This window comes from Oryctolagus cuniculus, chromosome 7 (genome assembly GCF_051225735.1).
Source record: "Oryctolagus cuniculus isolate XC-2025 breed Fujian yellow rabbit chromosome 7, ASM5122573v1, whole genome shotgun sequence".
Lineage (NCBI taxonomy): Eukaryota > Metazoa > Chordata > Mammalia > Lagomorpha > Leporidae > Oryctolagus > Oryctolagus cuniculus.
In genome coordinates this window covers 146,519,913-146,544,644 of record NC_142873.1, presented here as the reverse complement: position 1 = coordinate 146,544,644, position 24,732 = coordinate 146,519,913, and the positions used below count along the sequence as shown (strand labels likewise).

Sequence of the window (24,732 nt, the reverse complement as noted above, 5' to 3'; positions counted from 1 at the left end):
TGCCGGTGGGACGGGGGGAGTGTGCGCGGCGCGGGTCTTCGGGCAGGGGGCGTGGCCTGAGTCGCGTCTCCCTCCGCACCCCGGCTCAGCCCCTGCACCCCCAGATTCCCAGACGCGAGGCCATTGGCCGGGCGGCGGCGCCGCCGGTGCGGCGGTGGTGGCGGGGAGGGGGGAGTCCGGACCTCGGGGCGCGCGCAGGTGGGCGTGGCAGGAAGGCGGGGCCTGGCGGGGGCGGGGCCGCGGGCGCTGTCGCAGTGAAAGCCCGGGCGGCGGCGGCGGCGGCGGCGGCAGCAGCAGCGGCGGAGGCGGGCGGCGGGTGTGCGCGCGTGCGGGACGCAGGCTCGGCAGCCGCGGCGGCTCAGCCTGCGGCGGCGGCAGCGGCAACCCGTCTGGAGCGGCCGCGGCGAGGACGCCAGCTGCAGCGGGGGAGGTGCAGCTAGGGCTGCGCGCTCCGAAGAGCCGGCGGGGGCCGGGAACAGGTGATCCCAGCGGGAGCCCCGAGCCCTGCAGAGTTGGCTGGGCGGGAACCCGCGCTCCCGGGTGCAGCTGCAGCTGCCCAGCCGGCGCTCGGCGCCCGGCTCCAGACCGGGGCTCGAGCATCCCCCGGCTCGCGGGGCCTCGGGAAGCACCCCCGCCCCTGCAGGCTAGGAAGTGCAGGCTCCGGCTGCCGGGCCCCTCTGCGCGCCCCGCGCCCGCTGCCCCGCGGAGCAAAGTTGTGGACGTGTCCCGAGAGCCGCGCCCGGGCGCTGTCGCGACTCTGCGGGCTGTGCCTCGAGCCGGCCCCCTCTGAAAACTGCCTCGGAGGCGGAAACTTTGGGCGCCGGCGAGCGCGGGAGCGAGGCCGGGGCCCGGGCCTGCGGACGGCCCTCGGCGCGGCGGACGGCATGTGACGGCCCCGGCGCGGCCGCAGCGCGGGAAGGCGCGGGCCCCGCGGGCGGCGGGAGGGGCTGCGGCGCGCGGTGACCGCTGCGGGCCCGGTCCCGAGCCGCGCGCCCCGCTCTCCTGGGCCCCCGGCGCGGGAGGCCTGGCTCCAAACTCGCTGAACTTCGGGGACGGTCTCCGAGGCGGCGGCCCTGCCCGGGGACCCCTACGGCGGGCGGCCTCTGCGGGCCCAGCGCCGCGCGGACACGTGCCTGGTTGCCCAGCGCCGCCGGAGTCCGGCACGGCGCCGACAGGCCCCAGCCCAGTGTCCAGCCACCATGCCCTGGAGGAAAGTGCCGGGCTTGGCGCCGGCCTCCCTGTGGGGGCTACGGCTGCCGCAGAAGTTCCTCTTCCTCCTCTTCCTCTCGGGCCTCGTCACCCTATGCTTCGGGGCCCTCTTCCTGCTGCCCCACTCCTCTCGCCTCAAGCGCCTTTTCCTGCCTCCGCGGATCCAGCAGCCTGGCCTGGAGGTGGTGGCTGACATCGCCGGCCACCCCCTGGCTCGCGAGCAGGACCTGCTCCCCAACCCGGCGCCCGCGGCCCCTGCCCCGGGCCAGGATGGCCCCAGCAGCCAGTCCAGAGTCCGTCGCAAGAAAGGGTGGGCGCGGCGCGCGCGGCCCACGGGCGCGCGGAGGCTCCCGGACGATGGCACCCGGTTCAGCTTCGACTTCAACGCGTTCCGGAGCCGCCTCCGGCACCCAGTCCTGGGGAGTGGGGCTGAGCAGCAGGAGGAGTCCGGCAGTCCAGTGCGAGCCCAGCGCGAGAAAATCAAGGAGGTAAGGAACCCGCGGGGAAGCCAAGACCTCCTGGTGTCCCCGTGCGCTGTCCCTGGCCCGTGGCGCGCAGTGGGCCCTAGATGTAGCACCTCTACAACCTGCACACTTTTCCACCGTGAGCCTCCAAACCCTCCGACCGCCTGCCGCCCACCCCCAGGCTCTGGGCTTCCGGTCCAGTTCTCAGCCCTGGTGGCCTCCACTCCTCCCCTTGGAGTTGCTGGTGAGAGTGGAGTTAGGGTCATTAGTTGGCACCCTCAGCTTGCCACCTGCCATGGTCGTTCTCTCGACGGGCCCTGACTTCTCCAAAACCCCTGTGGGGACCGGCTACCTGGAAACCCAGGACTGCGGCCGGGTGTGGTGCCCTGTAATGAATTTGTGAGCAGAGACGCTGTGCATTCTTGCTGGCCGATTCCATGGAGCGTGGGAACTGTAGTACATCCTTGTCTGGGATGTGGGAATGACGGAGCAGTGCGGAGAGAGGGGTGATGTTCCAGGAGCCCTCAGATTATTGGTTCTTGGGCCACTTTTCTGTAGGGCTGGGACCAGGGAGGGATTTAGAAGGAGCTGTCTTTAGAAGGAGTCTTAGTTTAAGAAGTCAAAAGCAAACATGGTCTCGCCACCTGGTGAAGATGGTTGCCGCGTGGCCACCGGTGCCTGATATCCTGCTGGACCCCTGTTGGAGCTGCTTGCAAGGGGTTTGTGCTCAGCAGTGCAGCGGGGGCTGCAGTGACACCCCCAGGCCACGAGGGGGCTGTGGGCCCGGCCACCGGGCCAGGGTCTCCTCCCTAGGAAGGAGGATGCTGTGCCTGCCCTGGGGACCCAGAAGGAGAGAGCTGCTCGGTCGGTCTGGACGTCTCGGCTTGCTGCAGAGGCAGCGGCAGGGCTGTCCTGATTTCGAGGGCGCTCAGGCAGCCAGGGTCAGGACGCGGGTGGCTAAGACCACTTAGCAGGGATGGTGGCGAGCTGCACTGTCCCTTCTTATGTGAAGTCGCCTCTCTGCCTGCGGGCCTCGCATTTGCACTTATCTCTGCTGCTGTTCTGTGCTAAGCCCTGTGTGGAGACTCTGTCTTAACTGGCAGTCACAGGGGATTTCGTGAGATCGAGATCAGAAGCCACCAGAAAGCCAGAGTACTTGGTGTGTGTGTGTGTGTGTGTGTGTGTGTGCGCGCACAAGAGCCTGTGTGCACGCTTGTGCTCTCAGTGGCTTCCAAATTCTTGTTGCAGTTGCAAAGGCAGGTTGAAGGCCGGACTTGGCAGGGGCTCCCCAGGGGGCTTCCTGTCTCCCTTTTCCGTTTAGCAGGTATCCTGTGGTGTCTGACCTGGCCCACCGGAAGCTCCCTTCTCCAAGCTGCCTGTGCCCTGCCAGACCTCCTGGGAGGGCAGGAATCCCCCGGAAATGACATATAAATTGCATGCATGCAGTTTTTCATGGGGTGTACAGAGCTGCCATCAGATTTTGCTAAGGATCCCCAAAAGGATTAAGAATGAACTGCTCTCCCCCTCGAAAGACAAACCGTCCACCCTCGCATCCAGACGTGTGACCGGTTCCTCAAAGCCTGGGCTTAGGAGCCAAGGCAGGAGAGGTGGGCCAGCTAGTGGGGGCTTGGCTCTTGCCTTCTGTGTGAAGACAGCCTCCTTTGCCAGCACAGGCTTGCGGCGGTGACTTGCCGCTGCCGTGGGGGCAGGGGAGGAGGTGTGAGGACTACGCTGTGCAGGTGGGCGTAAGCTAACAGGATGGGAGGAGGGCTCTTCCCATCTCCTTGCACCCCTGGTAGTAGCTGGAGGCCTGCTCGCTGCCTGCCATGTGCAGCTGCCGTTGCCCCAGCGGAGGGGCTGCTTTCTCTACACTGTGCCTTGAAGCGTGGTGTGTCTACAGGCTTCTCGGATTTGACCTCCCCCTGCACCGTCTGGGAAAGTGGGGCAGAGTATGTGGCTTGGCTGTGAACACAGACTTTGTGCCCTGCTGTCCTACCTGAGCGCCTGGGGCCGCTGCCGGAGGGCCCCCGAGTCCCTCTGGTTTACATGTCTGTGTTGTGCCTGCGGGGAGACTGCTGGTGAGCGGTGCCTTCACTGAAGGGGCTGTCGCTGTCCTCTCGCGTTTCTTGGCAGACATGGAGGGAGTAGATCTCAGGAGCACAGGGGAGCTGGCATCGGATGGAAAGGGTCCTGTTCTTGCAAGATGGGTTGTTGTTTTGAGTCAGAGTCACACACAGAGAGAACAAGAGGCAGAGAGAGAGAGGTCTTCCATCCACTGGTTCACTCCCTAATTGGCTGCAACGGCTGGAGCTGCGCTGATCCGAAGCCAGAAGCCAGAGCTTCTTCCGGGTCTCCCATGCGGGTGCAGGGGCCCAAGGATTTGGGCCATCCTCCACTGCTTTCCCAGGCCATAGCAGAGAGCTGGATTGGAAGAGGAGCAGCCGGGACTCAAACCGGTGTCCATATGGGATGCTTGCACTGGAGGCGGTGGCTTTACCCACTATGCCATAGCACCGGCCCCACAAAATGAGGTTTTATAAAAGTGAAACAAACACACCCAGGTTGTAGCTCCCCAAAGTGTATTTGTGAACATTCTGGTTGGAGAGATGGATGCGGGCATGGGGTCTATGCTGAGAAGGGGGCTCTGAAGCTGTACCCCCCAGTCATCCGGGCATGGGCAGACACTCACTAGAGCCCACTGGGTTTTCTTCACTAAAACCTTGGAGAAAGCAAGGTGCGGAGAGGGGCAGCCCAGAGGACGCGGTGGAGTTGCAGTTCGGCTGTGGTGGTCTGGCTCGAGGCCGGCCGCCTCTTCTCCTCCCTGGGCCTTCCTGTAGAACAGGCCGGGAAGACGTTTGTGCCTGCAGCCCTGTTCCTTCAATGGACAGGGTCTCGTGTACAGTCGTGTCCTCAGCTGTTTCAACCCATCTCAGTCCCATGCAGTCTGGGACGATCGTGCGGTGGTGATGATGGTGAGGAGGTGGGGGTGGAAGAGGTGGTGGAGTGGTGGTGATGGTGGAGGGGTTTGGGGTGGAAGAGGTGGTAGCGGTGGGGTGTGGTAGAGGTGATGGAGGAGGGGGTGGTGGATGTGATGGTGGCGGAGGTGATGGTAGAGGTGGTGGTGGTGATGATGGTGGAGGTGGTAGAGGTACTACAGGAGGAGGTGGAAGTGGTGGTTGTGGGTGAAAGTGGTGGTGGTAGTGGAGGTGATGGAGGAGGTGGTGATGACGGTAGAGGTAGTGGAGAGGATCGAGCTGGTGATGGTGACAGGGGTGATATTCACAGTTGTATCCCTGGCACATACCCAGGAGTAGGGTATCCGAGAGCTGATGAAGTTCTTTGCTCATATCGCCCAGTGAACCTGGGAGATGGGAAGAATGGAGTTCTCAGCCAGTATGTGGAGGCAGCGTGGCCTTGTGCTCAGTCTGCCTTTTCAGATCCAGGGATGGAGTCAAGTTCAGAAAGTGACTCTTCTCACCTGTGACAAGACTTGGTGCTGCATGAGTATGGCTCCTCCGTGGTACATCCCGGTGGAGGAACCCAGCCTGTCTGCACCTGCTGTTGAAGGTTGGCTGCTCCTCTGGGCAGCCCTTCCAGGAAAGGGGGCTTTTTGTTCAAAGGAACGTGATGCTGAGCCCCCAGGGTCCCATTGGCTGGACAGATGCAGCCCTACTCTGAGTGCAGGGCTGACTGAGAAGAAAGGGGGCTGACTTGACCCATCTGCTGGCCCCTCTGCCCAGAGCCTTTATGCATCACTGTGTGTGTGCAGTCCTACTGAGAATGCAACCTGGGTTCAAGTCCTACCACTCCATCAACTCTGACCTTGGGGGGAAATCCCTGTTTGTCACGGGCCTCACCTTCGTGGCGAGCCCGAGAGGCTGCTGCGACTCTCTGTCCCCCTGGTCTCACTTGGGTACCATTTGTTTATGAACTTGCTTAAGTGCCTGGCGTGGCTTAGATCCTTGGCTGAGTGGCTCCGCTAAAGACCTGCAAGTTCCCGTTTCGGTTGTTGGTGACAGAGGCTGGGTCTTCTCCCTGATGGAATTCCAGGGAGGTTCAGAGCGGGAGCTACAGCCAGGTGTAGGGGCCCAGCAGCTAAGCAACTCAGAGAGACTTTTGGAAGTTGCGGTGGATTTCCCAGTGCAGGTCTGACTCGAAAGGAGTAGGGAGTGATTTTTTTTTTCAAATGTTGATTTATTTATTTGAAAGTCAGAGTTACAGAGAGAGAAGAGGCAGAGAGAGAGAGAGGTCTTCCGTCTGTTGGTTCATTCTCCAATTGGCTGCAACGGCCAGAGCTGTGCCAATCTGAAGCCAGGAGCTTCTTCCGGGTCTCCCACATGGGTGCAGGGGCCCAAGGACTTGGGCCATCTTCCACTGCTTTCCCAGGCCACAGCAGAGAGCTGGGTGGGAAGTGGAGCAGCCAGGACTTGAACCGGTGCCCATATGGGATGTCGGCACCACAGGCGGCAGCCTTACCCACTACGCCATGGTGCCCTGGGAGGTGATGCTCTTAAGAGAAAGCTTTGACGCCTGGCTAGCAGACACCCTCTGGGCTGCCTTGAGTTGTCCCCGAGTGCCCGCGAACCCCCCACTCTTGCGGTCCGTGTCTGCTGCGCTGTCTCCAGGACACTGCTGGTTATGACAGGTGAAGGTGTCTGAATAAGTCATCTTGGCAAATGATCTTTGGCTCCCCATTAAAGGGCTGGTTCATTAGTCGTGTGTGGTTTCTCTGTGCGTCTGATTCATCGTTGCTGGTGCCAGGGACAGGTGGGAAAATGAAAAGGCCTTGTGCTCTTTGTAGCGTGTGAATCTGAGCCTGGGAGATGTTCAGGATAACTGATAGCAGACACAGCTCAGATTTAACTGCCTTCCTAGGAAGAGCTCTGAGCTGCAGATCCACCGACGACCCTTGCGTTCCCTCCCATCTTTCCATGTCTTCAGTTTCCCTCTTGTCCTGCTCTAAGCTGCCTTTCACAGAGCAGGAGCCTGGCCTGCGAGCCCTGGGGGGGTCCCCAGGGAGACCTTCCATCCTAAGCCCCGCCCGGCACCTCCGCCTTCTTCCCTAGAACTCAGTGCACGGTTGGAGTGAAGCTTAGAGCTTGCTCCTGCCGGGTCAGGCAGCTTAACGCCTGCAGGGTGCCGCTCCCTGCTCTGGATGGATCTGCACTGTCCCTTTGGGGGATTAGGCATTCCAGTGGCAGTCGCTTCTTGGGCCTCACATCCTTAACTCCGTCTTCAGTGTTGAGGCTAGAAACAAATAGAACGATAACTTTTACAAGTCAGCTGCTTATTTCACAGTACAGTTAAGGGGGTAAGAATATAGATTCCCCTGTGGTTTTCATAGTGACTGATTTACATCCAAGTTCAAGAAATGCTTTTTCTCTAGCTTTCCCGGAAGACTGATCCATTACTCCACCAAAAATAAATATTGTGATGTATATCAGGCATACTTTGCTCAAAGGGACTTACATCTTTTCTCTTATTGCAAAAAATAAATCAGGCTCGCCGATTGTAAAGCCCCGTGGAAGGAGGCTGCTCGCCAAGCCAGGTGGGTGCCCAGCCTTGGCAGGTGCTGGCTGTGCCCTGGGAAGGCACCTCTCTGTGCGCCCTGAGTGAGTGTGTGCTCTGGGAAGCGCTGGGAGCCGTGGGAAAGCCCCTCGTGCTGCCTTGCTCTCATCGGCCACACCTGAAAGGCTCATCGAGGACGGGATGAAAGCGCAGTTGCCCTGGTGGATTCTGGGTATTTAGCACACTACTTGAAGAAAGGGGCCACGTGTGGAGCAGAGGTCAGTGTCATGAACCAAAGATGACGATGATTCCAGGTCTGTGCACCTGCAGCCCCAAGAGACCTGGCCTACTGAGACCAGAAGCCGTGGTTCTGGTTCCCCACTGCCCCTGGGCCAGGAGCTCTGTGCATGGGAGTTCGCATCCTTTGGGGGAAAGAAAGGACAGGATTTTGCTGGCCCTGTGTTGCCGTGGCAGGTGATGGCAGGTGACACCAAACTGAAGGCTCCTCAGGGAGTCCTGAGGCCTGCAGAACCTTAGCTTCCCCCCTCTCCCTCTGGGACGCCGGCCAGCAGCTCAGACGGTGTGGTTTCGGTGTTCTTAAATTCTGAGTCGTTTCAGCCGAGATTGCTGTAAGTCCGCCCTGTTTTGGTAGCTCCGCCTGCCAAGAGAGCTCTGAGAAGCCACAGAAAGCACCGCGATGGCGGCTCCGGTGCAGGTGTTTGCTGGTTTCTAAGATCTGGGCGGAGAGCGCCCCACACCCGGCACCCAGGCAGGCACGTGGGCGGAACAGCTCTTCCTCACGAGGACGTCTCCCACCTCTGCAGCTTCCGTAGTTGAAGGTGGAGCAGGGCCCGACAGCAAGTGTAACCCCGGCCCGAGAAACTTGGGCATATTGACTTGTACGCTCCGGGAGTCAGTCACTTCACCGGTGAGCTTTGCAGGCACGGTTTTCACTCAGTAGATCGATTTTCAGTGGCCAAATGGTAGTGCGGTGGGCTGCAGGGGTCCAGGTTCTTGCCTTCAACACAAAGAATTTGAGGACAAGGTGTAGGTAAAAGTCAGTAGAGACGCAGGATTTACTTAGCATGCAAAGCAAAAACACACACTCAAGAAGGCGTGTGGGTCTGCCGGAGAGACGGCTGCACTCAGCGGGGTTCAGGTCCCGCCTCTGTGGGATTTGGACTCTGGGTGGAGTTTAGTCGAGGATTCATAAGGGGTAGAGTCTGGGGCAGGACTTGCTCTTTTCTGGAAATCTGAGAAGTGTCGTGGTGTCAGGTGCATGATGGGAGTAAGGGAGTAGGACTGTCAGCCGTGGTGTTGGACATTAGGACGAGCTCAGAGATCCTTGCAGGGATACGGCTGGCCAAGCGCTGGTTTTATGGAAGCTGTGGCTTTCCACTGCGTGGGGTGGGGAGGGTTTGGGCCGGGGACCCCTGCTGCTTCCTGCCAGCTACTTCCTTTCCCCCTCTCAGAGGTCTTCGTCCCTTCGTCCTTACAGGAGGTCGTGGGGGGAGGGTCCGTCTCTGTAACTTCATGCTGTCGGGGTGTCCGTGGTCCCTGCCTACCCAGGGAGTGACAGCCCCTGGCCCACTGCTCTGGAACTCGGTGGAGGAGCTGCAGGTTCACCACCAGGCGTCGGCAGTGGCTGTGGGCCCTTACGGCACCGGCTTTACCCGGAACTGTTGCATTCTGCAAGAGATGCGTTTGGCCGTCAGGAGGAGCCTCGTGGGCCGGAAAGGAGCAAGATGAGAGCTGTAGGGGAGAGGCGCAAGCACTTTGGGCTGCTTCCCAGGGGGTGGGAGCCGAGAGAGCTCCCTTTACCGAAGTCGTGTCGGTATCAGTGTGTTCACTCAAGAAAAGGCCTTTTATGTACATCCGAGTTTAGCTAAGAAAATTTAAAGATTAATCAGTATGTATTGAAGAGACTGAAAATCAGCGTTAGCCTGGCACAGATGGCTTTAAATATTTTCATCCATGTGATTACTAAGAAAAGAGTCAGCTGGACCTGTTTAATTTGGGTCATGAAGAGATGCAGAAAAAGATCATTCGCCGCTTCTGCCAGCCGTCAGCGCTGGCCCAGAGGCGGCCTCGGGAGCCTTGCAGGCGCTGCCCTCCCCAGGCTGTGCTGAATCTAGTCATCAGCAGTGGGGCCCAAGAGTTATTTTATTAGCGCAAAACTTAGTCGGAACTCAACAGTTTCTAAATAAAAACGTCAATAACAGCGGAGCTCCAAAATTTGCTGAATTAAATAATCCCCAACTGCCTTTAAACTGCTTTATTTTTAGCAGCATTGCTAAGAGGCTGTGCTGTGTTTCCGGCTCCGACTATAGGTTATGCGCTTGGTGGAAATCGTGACTCAAAGGCAAGGCCGTTCCTCTTCCCCAGGGACAGAACTGTCCATCCTGTGGCCTCTCTTCTCTGGTAGCTATTTCCGTGACAAGTGCTTGATGACCACCTGGCAGAACGCAAGCCGTAAGGGCTGTGTTGTGGCACAGTTGGCTAAGCCACTGCCTACCATGCTGCCATCTTGTATAAGCTCTGGTTGGAGTCCCAGCTGCTCTGCTTCTGATCTGGCTCCCTGCTAATGCACCTAGGAAAGCAGCGGAAGACTCGGGAGACCTGGCTGGGGCTCTGAGCTCCTGGCTTTGGCTTGGACCAGCCCCAGCTCTTGTGGCCATTGGGGGAGCAAGCCAGTGGATGGAAGATCTCCCTAACTCTGCCTTTCAAATAAATTGTTTTAAAAATGCAAGTGTAGGGCCGGCGCCGTGGCTCAGTTGGCTAATCCTCCACCTGCGGCGCTGGCACCCCAGGTTCTAGTCCCGGTTGGGGTGCTGGGTACTAGTCCCGGTTGCTCCTCTTCCAGTCCAGCTCTCTGCTGTGGCCCAGGAAGACAGTGGAGGATGACCCAAGAGCTTGGGTCCCTGCACCCACGTGGAGACCGGGAGGAAGCACCTGGCTCCTGGCTTCAGATTGGTGCAGCGCCGGCTGTAGCAGCCATTAGGGGAGTGAACCAACGGAAGGAAGACCTTTCTTTCTGTCTCCCTTTCACTATAACTCTCTGTCTGTCTCTCTCTCTCACAGTCTAACTCTGACTGGCAAAAAATAAAAAAAAAATGCAAGTGTGTTATATGTATGTATATATGTACATATATATGTTAGTGTGTATATATACAATGCATATATATAATGTACATATATATACACACATACATATATAATGGCTAAAGTTCCAACATAGTATTATTTAGAAAATATTTCATTAGAATATTTTTGTAGTCCTTACAATGAGACATTTTGTTGGCATAAATAAGACTTTAGAACTTGGTGATAACTATACTCGCATGAAAATATTTTTAGTGAAAATTAGTGTGCATAGTTTGCTGCCTTAAAAAGCGAATGCATTATTCACAAATGAGGAATCTAAGTTTGTTACAGTTGATGCATGAGCAGTACTGGCTACACAAGGAGACTGTAGCTCATAGAAACAGAATTTTTTTAAAAATTTGTTTTATTTGAAAGGCAGGTGGGGGTGGAGGAGGGGAGAGAGAGATCTGACTGCTGGTTTACTGCCTAAATGCTCGTAACAGCCAGGGCTAAATCAGGCTGAAGCCAGGAGCTAGGAGCTCCATCCATGAGGGGCCCAGACACGTGAGCCGTCATGTGCTGCCTCCCGGTGTGTTAGGGGGAAGCCGGACCACAGGCAGAGCAGCGGGGCGCGCACCAGCGCTCTGAGAAGGAACGGCCATCGCAAGCAGCAACTTAACCCGCTGTGCTAAGGCGCCCACCCCAAACACGATGGAGGCTGTCACTAGATCTAAATCAATGCATTTTTCGGAAGTTCTTTCTATACGTGGGCATAGGTTCAAGTTCAGAAACACCTGACACGTTTCACCTGCAACTTGAGACAGAACGATTCTGTCGGTGGTAGGATCGAGGGTCCTGCACGTGTGGCGGGATTTGTAAGGACACGTGTGGCGAATGTCGGCAGAGGTGTTCCTGCTTAGATGGAGGTGGCGTACGTGAGACGTGAGGGCCTTGCAGTCCCACAAGTTCAGCCGCCTTTACGTTTAGCGCTCACACAGCTCAACGTTAATTTTGTTCATGGCCTGAGACAGAGGCTGCGGGTGGTTCTCTCAGTGTGGCATCCGGTGGTTTTGCACTGTTTGTTGAGAAACTTTTCCTTTCCCCGTTGCACTGCTTTGATGCCTTTGTCAAGTTAATTGACGTCTCTGCTCCTGAGCGGTTCTGTTTCCGACTCTCCTTTCTGCTGGTTTGTCTTTATGCTGCCTCGTGCTATCCTGATGCTGTGACGTGATAGTAAGTCTTGAAAACAGGGAATGCATTCCTCCATCTTTGAAATTGCTTTTCAGGTTGCCTTGGCTATTATGGTTGTTTGCATTTCTGTCCACATTTCAGATCATGCTTGTCAATGTCTATGAAAAATCCGGTTGGGCTTTTGATTTAATTTGCCTTGAATCTATAGAGTAGATTGGAGAGAGTCGTTATCTTAATACTGTTGGGTCTTTCAGTCTCTGAATGTGTTCTTTCTCTCCATTTATTTAGATTTTCTTTAACTTCTCTCAGTTGTGTTTTATAGTTTTCAATTGAGACAATTTGAACATCTGTTATTAACTATATTTCTTTCTAAAAACTATTTTCATTTTTTTTATTAGAAACAATGCTGTGTTTTACATTTTGTGCTGTTAATGGTATTTTTATAAGATTTATTTACTTACTGATTTGAAAGGCAGAGTGATGGAGAGAAAGTGAGAGAGAAATTTTCTATCTGCTGGTTCTCTCCCCCCGTGGCCACAGCAGCCGGATCTGGGCCAGGCCAAGGCCAGGAGCCAGCAACTCCATCTTAGACGCCCACATGGGTGGCAGAGGCCTGGGTACTCGGGCCGTCGCCCGCGGCCTTTCCCGGGGTGTGAGCAGAAGTGGGACAGCCGGCGCTCCTGGGATACTGGAGCAGCCCAGCCTGCCGTACCACTTCCTGGTCCTTGCGGAAACGCCCCTCTCTTCCTGGCTTGCCGAGCGTTTGTTTTGCTCTTTAATCAAGGGTGGAATTGAATGTTGTCAAATTCTTTTTCTGCATCTGGGGAGATAGGGATATGGTTTGCCTCTTAATTCTGTTGATGTGATGAATCATATTGATTTAAAAAGAATGCTAAGCTAAACTTGCGTTTTATTTTCTGATATTTTGTGGAGGAGTTTGGCATCTGTGGTTATGAGAGATAGTGGTCTATAGTTTTTTTCTTGGTAAGCCTTTGTCAGCATTATGTTGGGCCCATAAAGTGAACTGAAAAGTGATCTTTTATTCCATTTCCTGAAGGAGTTTGTGGAACACTAGTTCATCTTTCCTAAGTGTTTGATAGAATTTACTGGGAAGCCTGATAAGGGCCTGCGAGATCTTCTCTTGGGAGGTAGGATGTTTTAAAGTATTAATTGAAGTAAGATACAAGAGTACTTTTAACTCCATTTTCTATGATTTTTAAAGCTAAGTTTATTTCTTATCTCTTTTGGATTAAAAACCATTATTTCTTATTCGTGTGTTGATGGGGCTAAGTTAGGCAGGTCTGAGGTCATGTGTGTGAGGTCACACACTTGTGTGTCTGAGATCACATGTTCTATGTGTCTGAGGTTCCCTGTGTGTGGTCACTTGTATGTATCTGAGGTCACATGTGTGAGGTTCTGTGTGTGTCTGAGGTCCTGTGTGAGGTTGCATGTGTGAGGTCACATGTGCCTGGGGTTACATGTGAGGTCATCTGTGTATGAGGTCACATGTGTCTGAGGATAGATGTGTGTGTCTGAGGTCACATGTGTGAAGTTCCGTGAGTGTCTGAGGTTACATGTGTGAGGTCACGTGTGTGTGTCTTCATTCATCTGATAATTGCCTGGGACTGAAATGTCCAAGATGGAAGATAAGATTTATTTATTTATTTGAAAGAGTTACACAGAGAAAGCGAAGCAGAGAGAGAGAGAGAGAGAGAGAGAGGTCTTCCATCCGCTGGTTCACTCCCCAGATGGCTGCAATGGCCAGAGCTGCGCCAGTCTGAAGCCAGGAGCTTCTTCTGGTCTCCCACACAGGTGCAGGGGCCCAAGGACTTGGGCCATCTTCCACTGCTTTCCCAGGCCATAGCAGAGCTGGATTGGAAGTTGAGCAGCCAAGACTCGAACCGGCACCCATATGGGATGCCAGCACTGCAGGCGGTGGTGGCTCTATTTGCTACACCACAGTGCCGGCCTGGATAAGTTTATTTTGATGCAAAAAAAAAATTGAAATCCATGTGTATGAGGGGTGTTCAAAAAGTTCATGAAAATTGCATACTATGAAAAAACGATTCATGGATTTCAAAGGTTTTTGTATCCAAATGAACTTAGCCTTTTCAAAGATTATTTATTTTAGAAACAGGGAGACACATGTCTAGACAGAGAGCAAGCGAGCCTCTACCCACTGACTGGTTCACTCCATCCGCTGCTTACTTCCCAAATGCTGTGAAGGCTGGGGTGGGCCACGGCTACAACCAGGAGCCCAGAGCTCAATCCCAGTCTCCTCCGTGAGTGGTGGGAGCCCGATTACTTGGGCCGTTAATTCTGTCTCCAGGGTTCACACTAGCAGAATCCTGCAGTCGTGATCCAAGGCGGGTGTTGAGCCCAGGTGCTCTGGCACGGCACAGGACACCCTGACCACTAGGCCGAGCTGCTCTTCCTCCCCTCCCACCCCTACGCTGCCAAATTTAGTTTTTTTCACAGACTTTTTCAGAATCTCTTTTCCTGTATTGATGTTGTCAATTTGACTTTCAAGGAATTTGTCTGTTTTACCCAAGTTGCAGACTTTATCACAGCGAAATAGTTCTGAGGTTTTTGTTTTCCTTTTAATGTGCGCGCTTGTCCCCAGTGGCGTCCTAGTCTCCGTGCCAGACGCTTGCCCCTGTGTCTTTGTATTTACCGGGTACCCTGTCACCAGGGGCCGGCACTGTGGCGCGGCAGGTTAAGCTGCCTCTTGGATGCTGGCATCCTGTATGAGTGCTGGCTCAAGTGATTGTTTTAATAATTAGAATTTCATCCTGTCCCATCGACCTTGAAGTAGTCTATGGTTTCACCGCTAACTGTAAGCTCTCACAGCTGTGTGTTTCCACCTGCCCTCTCCAGCATGTTCTGTGGCTGTCATCTATTCAACACGTTATAAATATTGTAACACAGTGGTATCATTTTTGCTTTAAACAATCAGTTGTCTTTTTTGAAAAAAGATTTATTTATTTGAAAGTCAGAGTTATGGAGAGAGAGGGAGAGACGAGAGAGTTTGTCCATCTGCTGGTGCACTCCCCAGATGGCCACAGTGGCCAGGGCTGGGCCAGACTGAAGCCAGGAGCTTCTTCCAGGTCTCCCACACGGGTGCAGGGGCCCAAGGACTTGGGCCATCTTCTGCTGCTTTCCGCCATAGCAGAGAGCTGGATCGGAGGTGGAGCAGCTGGGACCCGAATCAGTGCCCATATGGGATGCCGGCACTGCAGGCGGTGGCTTTACCCACTACGCCACAGCGCCAGCCCCTATTTTGCCTTTTTTTTTTTTTTTTTTTTTGACAGGCAGAGTGGACAGTGAGAGAGAGAGACAGAGAGAGAAAGGTCTTCCTTTGCCGTTGGTTCACCCTCCAATGGCCGCCGCGGCCAGCACACCGCGCTGATCCAAAGGCAGGAGCCAGGTGCTTATCCTGGTCTCCCATGGGGTGCAGGGCCCAAGCACTTGGGCCATCCTCCACTGCACTCCCTGGCCACAGCAGAGAGCTGGCCTGGAAGAGGGGCAACCGGGACAGAATCCGGCGCCCCAACCGGGACTAGAACCCGGTGTGCCGGCGCCGCAAGGCGGAGGATTAGCCTATTGAGCCACGGCGCCGGCCCTTTTTTTTTTTTTTTAAAGAGTATTTTTGCTGGATATGGAGTTTGAGGTTGACTTGTTCTTGATGCAGAAGATCGGAGCCTTTGGTTGTTTCTGGTGAGACGCCACGGGCATTCATTCTCCCTGGCCATGGGTCTTCGCCCTGGGGTGGCGCTAGGGCTCTCCGCTTGTCTTCGGTTTTTGGCAGTTTAGCCGTGCTGTGCTTTAGGTGTGGTTGTCTGTCTGTATCCTTCTTGGGGTTTATTGAGCTGTCTTGTCCGTGGGTCATTTTTCATTAGTTTGGAAGAAGTTTGACCTGTGTTTCTGCGTACATTTTTTCTGCCTCCCCTCCCTCTCCTTTTGGAACTGCAGGTTCAGGTGAGTGGATTGCTTGGTGCTGGGCTGGAGGCCCGAGTCTGTGCAGGTTCTTTGCAGTGTTTGTCGCTGTGCGGGAGTATGGATCGCTGGTAGGAACCCAGCTATAAGCTTACAGAACTTTGCATCCGTAGGGTACCATCTGTTGTTAAGCCACGCAAGAAACTTTCAGTTTGAGTAGTTTTTATTTGTTGAATTTCCACGTGGGCCTCTTTATGGTTTTTGTTTTTCTGAGATTGCTCATGTGTTCATTCATTGTTTCTGTATTTTTCTGTCATTCCTAAGGGACATTATATCATAGCTTTTTTCCCTAAAATGGAAAACAAGTATTTATTTGCAAGTCAGACACACACACACACACAGAATGTGAACAAGAATGAAAGGCCGTGTACCACTCCCATCCACTGGTTCCCTCTCCCAATAGCTACAGCAACCAGGGCTGCTGGGCCACATCTGGGAGCCAGGAATCCGTGCAGAACTCCCGCATCGGTGAGAGGATCCAGCTGCCTGAGCCATCGCCTGCACCACCTGTGTATTAGCAGGAAATCGGGATCGGCAGTGGCGCTAAAAGCTGAACCCAGGCACTCCTGTGTGGAGTGCGGACGTCCAACGGGCGTCTTATCTGCTCCGCCCAGTGCCTGCCCCTGTGGTAGCTTTTTAAAGAAATCTGCTGTTCCCAACACCATGGCCATGTTTGGTCTATCTCTACCGACTGTTCTGCCTTCTTGTTAAGGGTCACATCTCTGTCTTACCGTGTCCAGCTAGGTTTTTAATTCTGTGCCAAACATGGATGCTACTTTTTGTAAAATTCTAGATTCTTCTGCTCAGATTTTTTTTTCCCTTTCTTTTTGTTAACTTGTCAGCTGTCACTTCTTGGAGCCATCAGGATGCCTGCCTTTGACTGCTTTATTCTATAGTCTTCCTATTTTGTTCTTTTCAAACCTGTAGTTGGCCAGGTAACCATTTAACCCAGATTATTAGCATTACATATGGAGCACAGGTAAGCAGACGTGGAGTAGATCTCCAAAGATTCCTGAGTCAAATGTATGAACCTAAATGGACAGATCTAAGCATAGTTTAGATATTTAAGGATTCTTATATTATAATTGACATTGGGTGAGTATAGTATAATTTTATGCAAAAACTATGTCCCAAATGGAGACAACAATTCTCATAAAGGCCCTAATTCCTGGTTGATGCCATCTTAAATTATTTGTGCATTTTTGCTCATTTGCTTTTTGATGTTGGAAGAAATGTTTGTTGGTATCTGTAATATTCCAGCAGCTTCCATTAATGTGATTTTCCTCTCAAGATGAAAAAATCCTGTTAAATATTTTCTCTGGGCTCTTTGCCTTAAGTCTGATGACTGCATTTTAAAACTTGGTTTGTAGATCTTTACATTAAGAAAAAAAAAAAAAAAAAACCCACCCCCATAAGCCAAACTGCTGAGTCACACAGAAGCCAAACTGCTGAGTCACTGATCAGAGGGGAAGCTGAGTGGTCGGTGACCGCTTGTGTTCCGGGAGATCTAATCTCAGCATCCCTCGTTCTTTCCTTTCAATGTGAGGTCGAGTCCTATCTCCCCAAAGGCCACCTTCCATGTCACTTGTCCCGTTTGGGAGGGGCTAGGGTGTTGAATACGAGCCTTACGCCTCTCATTTAAGATCCGTTAAGACCCCTATGCCTAAACTTTGCCAAGCAAATGCTGACTTCTGGGAAGACATTTCGGCACCTCCTTTGTGGTGCTGCACTTGTGTTCTTGACCTAAATCAGCAAATCTGCCAGGTTTCCAGCCCTCCCGAGAGCCGGTCTCCGTGTCTGCCGCATGCCTCCCCCAGCCCTGGGGTAGTCTTGGTGTTTAATGGTGAGAATCAGTGCGCAGGAAGACTGGAGTTTCTTCCCTTTAGTGCTGGACCTTTCAGAGCCCAGTTTGTAAAATACAATCAATTTTGCTACTTCAGAGAATAAGGAAAACCCTTTATGGAAGAAGTTCATGGCTTGGCAGAAAAATAGCAGCTCTGTCTGGAGACTGATGCAGCAGTCAGATAGAGTGCTTCTGGGGTGTTCAGTGCCGGGCGGCGTGGAGCTGCCACACTGATCCTCGGGGAACGCGTCATCTGGTGGCTTTGCCGCAGTCCTGCTGGGGGTCTGTGTCGGAGAGGCGGCGATCCCGATGGAGCCGAGGGAGGCCGACATTGGACGTTTCCTGTGATTAGGCACTGGATTAGATTACAGCGTAAGAAGCCCCTCTGTGCTCTGAGTGCAGAGCTCTCAAGCTGACGCCAGTGGGGGCAGGATTCTAGTTTGTCAACCTGGAATTTTTAGTCTACTCTCATGTTAGAGCAAGGGTTCCTGGGTCTGGTGCTGTGGTGCAGCCGGTTAAGCCGCCTGTGGCGCCAGCATCCTATCTGAGCACCGGTTCCAGTCCCGGCTGCTCTGCTTCTGATCCAGCTCCCTGCTAATGCTCCTGGGAAAGCAGCTGAAGATGGCCCGTGTGCTTGGGTCCCTGCCACCCACATGGGAGACCCAGATGGAGTTCTTGGCTCCTGGCTTCAGCTTGGCCCAGCCACAGCCATTTAGTGAATGAACCAGTGGATGGAAGATCTCTCTGTCTCACTCTTTCTCTCTCTCTAACTGCCTTTCAAGTAAATAAATAAATCTTACAAAAAGAAAAATAAAAGGATTTCTGATTTCTGATCTTTGGCCCACTCCTTGTCTGTTTCTTTAAATGATTATGTATTTATTTGAAAGATGGGGAGGGGCCAGAGACATCGTCCATCTGCTGGCTTACTCTCCAGTTGTCTGCAATGGCCGGGGCTGGGCCAGGCTAAAACCAGGATCCTGAAACTCCATCCAGGTCTCCCTGCTTTATGCCACAGTGCCAGCCCCCCTCATCTTTTGAGTGGAAGCCTGCTTTGAAGGGGAGTGGATACTGGCTGTTGTGACCACCCACTCCTAGGCAGAACAGGTCCGAGATTCCCTGTGTGTGTAGTATTCTAAGGAGAGCCCCCGAGTATCCCATGAAGGGTTTAGGTGACCCACTCAGCAGCGCTGTGACAGAGAGAACGTGGACCGTGATCCCGTTTTAGTGCCGGGAGAATGAAAATTCTGAGAAGGGAAGCAGCCTGTAGTTTAAGCCGCGGTGCCCCGACTTCACCTCCCGCCAGTTTAAGCCGCGGTGCCCCGACTTCACCTCCCGCCAGTTTAAGCCGCGGTGCCCCGACTTCACCTCCCGCCAGTTTAAGCCGCGGTGCCCCGACTTCACCTCCCGCCAGTTTAAGCCGCGGTGCCCCGACTTCACCTCCTGCCCTGCTGCTTAGTTTGAGTTCCTTCTGTTGTGACACCTGAAGGCTGATGGGTGACAATTTAGAAGAAGAGCTTTTGCTTTGGAATAAAGTAGAAATTGTCATAGTGTTGGTAGACATTCAAAAGGACTGGTCCTGGGGTGGGTGTTTGGCCTCGTGTCTGACATCGGAGTACCCAGGTTCAGTTCCCGACTCTGCTTCCTGACTCCAGCTTCCTGCTAATGGGGCCCCCAGGAAGCAGCAGTGCTGGCTCTAGTAATTGGGTCCTTGCCACCCACGTAGGAGACCTGGTTTGAATTTCCAGCCCCCAGCTTTGGCCTGGTCCAGCAGCAGCCACTGTGGGCATTTGGGAAGTGAACCAGCTGATGGGAGCTTTCTCTCCCTGCCTCTCAGTCAATCAGTCCATCAGTCGTTTTAGAAAGGGCTGATCTTTGACTCTTTAAAACACGGATGCTAACCTTCGTTTCTGCCTGGAATCGTCTAGGGGATTTTAGTAAACACAGATGACCCAGTGTCTCCCACTCGACCACACACAGATTCACCTGGTCTGAGCTTCCCGGGTGGTTCTGGTGTGCAGCCGAGCCGGGCAGGGGTCTGGCGCTGCCAAGGCAACTGCAGGCGGGACTCGAAATTCAACAAGCCAATGGCAGGCTAGTTTTTAAGTTGACATTTTTGTGCAGCCGACAAATGCTGCTATCAGTATCCACAAGGTCCTTGGCGCAAGGAAGGTTCCCCAGCTCTGCCCCAGGAGGGCTGACTCCTTTGTTCCCTTTTCCCCCTGCTGAGAGAGGTTGGGGATTTTCTTTCTTTCTTAACCCTTCCACCGAGATTGGGTAAGGAGAAAGCTGGGGAAGACTCAGCTGAAACTCAGTTTTCCAGAGCGAGTCGCATGCATTGTGCTCAAGAGAAGCCTGGAATTTATTAACAGAGGAAACGGCCGCTGTCAACACTGAGCCCGTGTTATACACCTGAGCTGGAGGAAAGTGAAGATGGATCTCCGGCTGCAGGGAGTCTCCGCGAGCCATGCGGTCAGGTCCCAGAAGCACTCCGGCCGCGTCCAGATGTGTGGAGGCAGGCGGACGGTGCCGAGTGCATAAACACCTGCCTGTCCCACCTGAATCTTTCTCGGGGGAGCAGGCGAGACAGAAGGTGCTGAAATGAAAACATTTGTTGTCCAGCGATTTCCCAGCAGGCCTTCGCTCCCGCGGCTTCCCGTGCCTCTTTCTGGACGTCCAAGTGGGCTTTCGCAGAGCTCTTCAAGCCTTGCGGAAATCCCGCGGGCAGCAGGGCAGGTCGCTGGCTGTCACATCCGGGTAACTGATGGACGCGCTGGGGAAGGAGACACTGAAGACGTGAAAGAGCAGAACCCAGCCCAGGTGTCGGACTCAATGCTGTGCTCTCTCTGGATGCCTGTGCCCTGCCAGGTGCTGTGGGGGACTTAGCCTGAGACTCGCTGTCTGGGGGCCGTCGGATCCGCCTGAAGTGGAAGCTGCAAGAGGCGGGACTATTCCACGGAGCACTGGGAGTGCCTGCTCGGGGGCTTCAGGTCGCAGGGTCCCTGAGCGAGCTCCATGCAAGAACCCTGTGCATGCTCAGCCGTTGCCGACTTGCCGTGTTTCTCCAATCTGTCCCAGTGATTTCTAGCGAATTCTTTGGCTGCTGCAGCAGCCTATGAAACACATCGCGTTCGTCCCACGCTTGTTTTATTCCGGCGTCAAGGGGTGGACATTTAGCCCAGGAACATGTACAGAGAGCCAGACTTCAGAGAAGAAATTTCTCTCTGTTGTTGCCTCTTAGATGAAACCGCGCGCGCATGCTCGGCGGCCGCTGGCTGCAGGAAGCGGTGGTGGGGCTGGGGCTTGGCAGATGGCTGCAGCGGTGCTTTCCCGGGGGCCTGTGTGGGAGACGCGTGTCTGTGTGTTGGTTTTCATTTGTGTGTTGGTCCTGTGTTCATCTTCTGGAGGTACCCAGATGTCATGGTGATAGATCGAGTGGAAACGACTCATTTGTCAGGGTTCCGTGGGGGACGTGGGTCCCGTCTTGTGCGCAGTGGAGTCTGAAATGTTTAATTAGATGCTGAGGCACTTCTGCCTGGGTCCGTCTCTGCCGGTCCTCCCAGGTGGGTGCCGTTCCCCAGGTTGGGGAGGGACTGGGGGCTTCCCAGGCTCAGCGTCTCTGCCCTGATCCCCTGGTCATGTCCCTCATGCAGTCCTCGGTCCTGACTAGTCCTCCCTGCTCCCTGTCCCAGAAAAACTGCTTTTGTGAGGCTGCTGGTGTTTCCAGAGAGCCGTTCGGGTTGGAAATCTGGTTGCCAAACAGGTCCGAACCAGACTCTATGAAATAACGTAGCTGACAGGCGGAGAGAGGAATGTCAGCTCCCTGCTGCTGACCTGTTGTGTCGCAATCCAGCTTTGCCGTGGCACGGGCTGTGCCCGAGATCCCGGGGGTGTCATAAGGGGAGGCGCTCCCTCAGCGAGTGGACCGTCCAGTTAGCCTGGCACACAGGTGTACACGATGTAACAGGTGTCGAAGGTGCAAGCAAAGGGTGAGGGGTCCTGGGGTCACCTCAAGGTATGAGCTAGAGGCCTGGGGCAAGGGTGGTGTTCCTGGCGCATGTGGGCAGTACTGGGAGGTATTGTGGCAGGCTGGCGAGCAGCTGTGCGTGCTGAATCTTTGGAGGTGTTACAGGTGTGGATGTGGGACGTGAAGGTAGCAGTGGCTCATGTTTCTACCTGGGGCGGATGGTGCCATCAGGAAGGGGGACAGTGGGGCTGGCGCTGTGGCATAGCGCATAGAGCCACTGCTGAGATGTCGGCATCTCCTATGGGCACCGGCTCGTGTCCCAGTTGTTCCACTTCTGATCCAGCTCTCTGCTAATGGCCCAGGAAAAGCAGTGGAAGATGGTCCATTAAGTGCTTGGGCTTCTGCCACCCGCATGGGGGACCTGATTGAAGCCCTTGGCTTCTGTCCAGCCCAGCCTTTATCATTGTAGCCATCTGGGGAGTGAACCAGTGGATGGAAGATCTCTCTCTCTGTAACACTGCCTTCCAAAATAAATGATAAATAAATCTTTTAAAAAAGGGATTAGGGACAGTGAGAAATCACAATGAGGTGCTGGGGCTGGCACTGTGGCATAGTGGGTAAAGCTGCTGCCTGCAGTGCCGCCATCCCATGTGGGTGCTGGTTCAAGACCCGGCTGCTCCACTTCCGACCCAGCTCTCTGCTGTGGCCTGGGAAAGCAGTGGAAGGGCCCCTGTACCCATGTGGGAGACCTGGAAGAAGTTCCTGGCTGCAGATTGGCGCAGGACTCCCCACTCTGACCTCGTCCAGGAAGGGCTGGCTGCTCTGAGCTGTCGGTTTTCTCATTCCGGCTGAGGATGCTCACGTAACTGTTTCTTCTCCTTGCCTCTTGCCAGCCCCTCCTTACCCCAGCAGAGTGCCCAGGGCTGTGCCTCTGCCCCTCGCTGGAAACAGGCCATGCGCAGCCCCGGTCAGGCCCCACACTACAGAGTCACGGTGTCTCCATCAGAAAAAGAAGGGACCGTGTGCACGTAGAGAAGGCGTGGCTTAACCTACATCGTTGTCCAGGAATGGAAGGAGCTGTGGGTGATGAGGCTGCTTTTCGCAGCGGCCACGGGCAGCCTGTGGCCGACGCCGCCCCGTCCTTCTCGGCTCGTGGCCGACGCCCCTGCTGGCATGCTCGTGTTTTTCTTGAAAGCCAGCCGCAGAGCACTGGAGGGGGGCAGAGCGCTGCTGGAACTGCCTCCCGAGGAAGCGCTGAGTGTGCCGCCCCTGGCCGCGCTCCGGCCTCCCCCTGCTCCCCGTCTCCTGACTGGGCCGTGCAGCCAGGGAGAGCCTGAGGACTCGGGTGCCCGAGCAGCCTTGACTTGCAGCCGGGTGGCCTTGGCATTTCCTGCCTTGTCCAAATCCTGCTGCCTTTTTCTTTTTAAAAGACTTAGTTATTTATTTGAAAGTCGGAGTATGGGGAGAGAGGGAGGGAGGGAGAGAGATCTTCCATCTGTTGTTGGTTCACTCCCCAAATGGACGTGATGGCCAGGCCTGGGCCAAGCCGAAGCCAGGAGCCAGGAGCTTCATCCATGTCTCCCATGTGGGTGCAGGGGCCCCAGCACTTGGGGCTGCGGCTCTCCCAGGAGCTGGGTCAGAAGTGAAGTAGTGGGGACACAAAACAGCGCCCACGGGCTGCCTGTGGCCACTGCAAAAAGCAGCCTCATCACTCACAGCTCCTTCCGTTCCTGGACAACGATGCAGGTTAAGCCATGGGTAAAAATGTGTCCTTCAAGTCATCTGAGCATGTACGATTCAGTGGTGTTAAGTACGTTCACAAGGTTACGTGGCCACCACAACTGTCTGGTTCCAGAACCTCCCCCCCCCCCCCCCGCCCCGTGGAAAGCCTATGCCCGTGAGGCAGTCCCTCCCGAAGTCCCCGGTTCCCGGGAGCCGCCAGCCTCCTCTCTCTGCAGATCCCTCCAACCCCGGGCATCAGCTGCAGTCACCGGGGTGTGGCTTTCTCACATCTGTGCATGTGTCGGGTTGCAGTTTTTTTTGTTTGTTTGTTTGTTTTTAAGTTATTTGGAAGTCAGAGAGGAGAGAAGAGAGATTGATCTTCAGTCTGCTGGTTCATTCTCCAAATGGCAAAAAGCAGCCAGGGCTGGGGCCAGCCCAAAGCCAGGAGCCTGGACCCTCATCCGGGTCTCCCACGAGGGTGGCAGTGGCTCAAGCACTTGCACCATCTTCTGCTGCTTTCCCAAGTGCATCAGCAGGGAGCTGGATCAGAAGTGGAGCAGCTGGAACTCGAACTGGCACTCATATGTGTGCCAGCAGTGGCTTAACCTGCTATGCCACCATGCTGGCTCTGGTCTCGTGTCTTTTTATATCTGAATAAAAGTCCCCTCTGTGGATAGAACACTTTCTTTCTTTTTTTTTTTTTTTTTTTTTTTTTTTTTTTTTGACAGGCAGAGTGGACAGTGAGAGAGACAGAGAGAAAGGTCTTCCTTTGCCGTTGGTTCACCCTCCAATGGCCGCCGCGGCCGGCGCGCTGTGGCCAGCGCACCACGCTGATCCGAAGGCAGGAGAGGAGCCAGGTGCTTCTCCTGGTCTCCCATGGGGTGCAGGGCCCAAGCACTTGGGCCGTCCTCCACTGCACTCCCTGGCCACAGCAGCGAGCTGGCCTGGAAGAGGGGCAACCGGGACAGAATCCGGTGCCTCGACCGGGACTAGAACCCAGTCTGCCGGCGCCACAAGGCGGAGGATTAGCCTAGTGAGCCGCGGCGCCGGCCTGGAACACTTTCCTTTGCCCTGTTGGAGGGCGTCTGAATCGTGTCCACCTCCAGGCTATTGTGGATACTGCTGCCGTGAGCATTCACAGGCCTGTTTTAGGGTGGACCCATGGTTTTCATTCTTGTGGGTGCAGACCTAGATGTGGAAGTGCTGGGGCACGTGCTGGGGCTGTCCTGGGTGTTGAGGAGCCGCCAGGCTGTGCTGCCTGTGGCTGCACCGCTTCACGTCCCCATCAGCTGGGAGGGGAAGACGGGAGCTTGGGGGATGAGTGTGGCAGCTGCTGTGACCTAAAGCAGGTCTGCCGAGAGCCTCCATGCAGGGGAGCTGGCAGCAGCAGGCAGGGGTCCCAGGGCCTGGGGGACACAGGTGCAGCTCAGCTCGGGGCAGCCCAGGGCCCCTCCAGTTTGTCACAAGGGTGTTGGGCAGGCAGGTGACTTGGATGGGGTGCGGGCACTGCATGGTGTCTTAGACGGCTGATCTGAGTGATGCCTGTGGGTGGGAGATACTTCACCCTGAGCCTGGGATGGTGGCAGAGTGTGGCCTCACCTGGGGAAGACAGGTTACAAGGCAGAAGGAAGGGGTGGGCGCAAGGGCAGCCTACACCCTGGGCTGAGGTGGGGAGTGAAGGCACTTCTCGGAGCCCCAGCATGGAACCGCTGGGCCCTCAGCATGGCCGCTGATTGCTTCCCAGCTGGGGC

At 55.0% G+C, this 24,732-nt stretch overlaps 1 protein-coding gene across 2 annotated transcripts in view; it reads left to right on the top strand.

The window, feature by feature from the left end:
* Nucleotides 1-219: 219 nt before the first annotated feature.
* Nucleotides 220-24,732, top strand: part of MAN1C1 (mannosidase alpha class 1C member 1) — a 140,767-nt gene continuing 116,254 nt past the window's right edge. The window contains exon 1 of one of the 2 annotated variants that reach the window (XM_008265652.5): nucleotides 220-1,697. In XM_008265652.5, the coding sequence (XP_008263874.5) occupies nucleotides 1,200-1,697 (498 nt within the window). In that variant the 5' untranslated portion in view covers nucleotides 220-1,199. Of the gene's footprint in view, nucleotides 1,698-7,950; nucleotides 8,110-24,732 lie in introns of those variants that run through there. The other variant, XM_089301336.1, reaches the window with a different exon arrangement.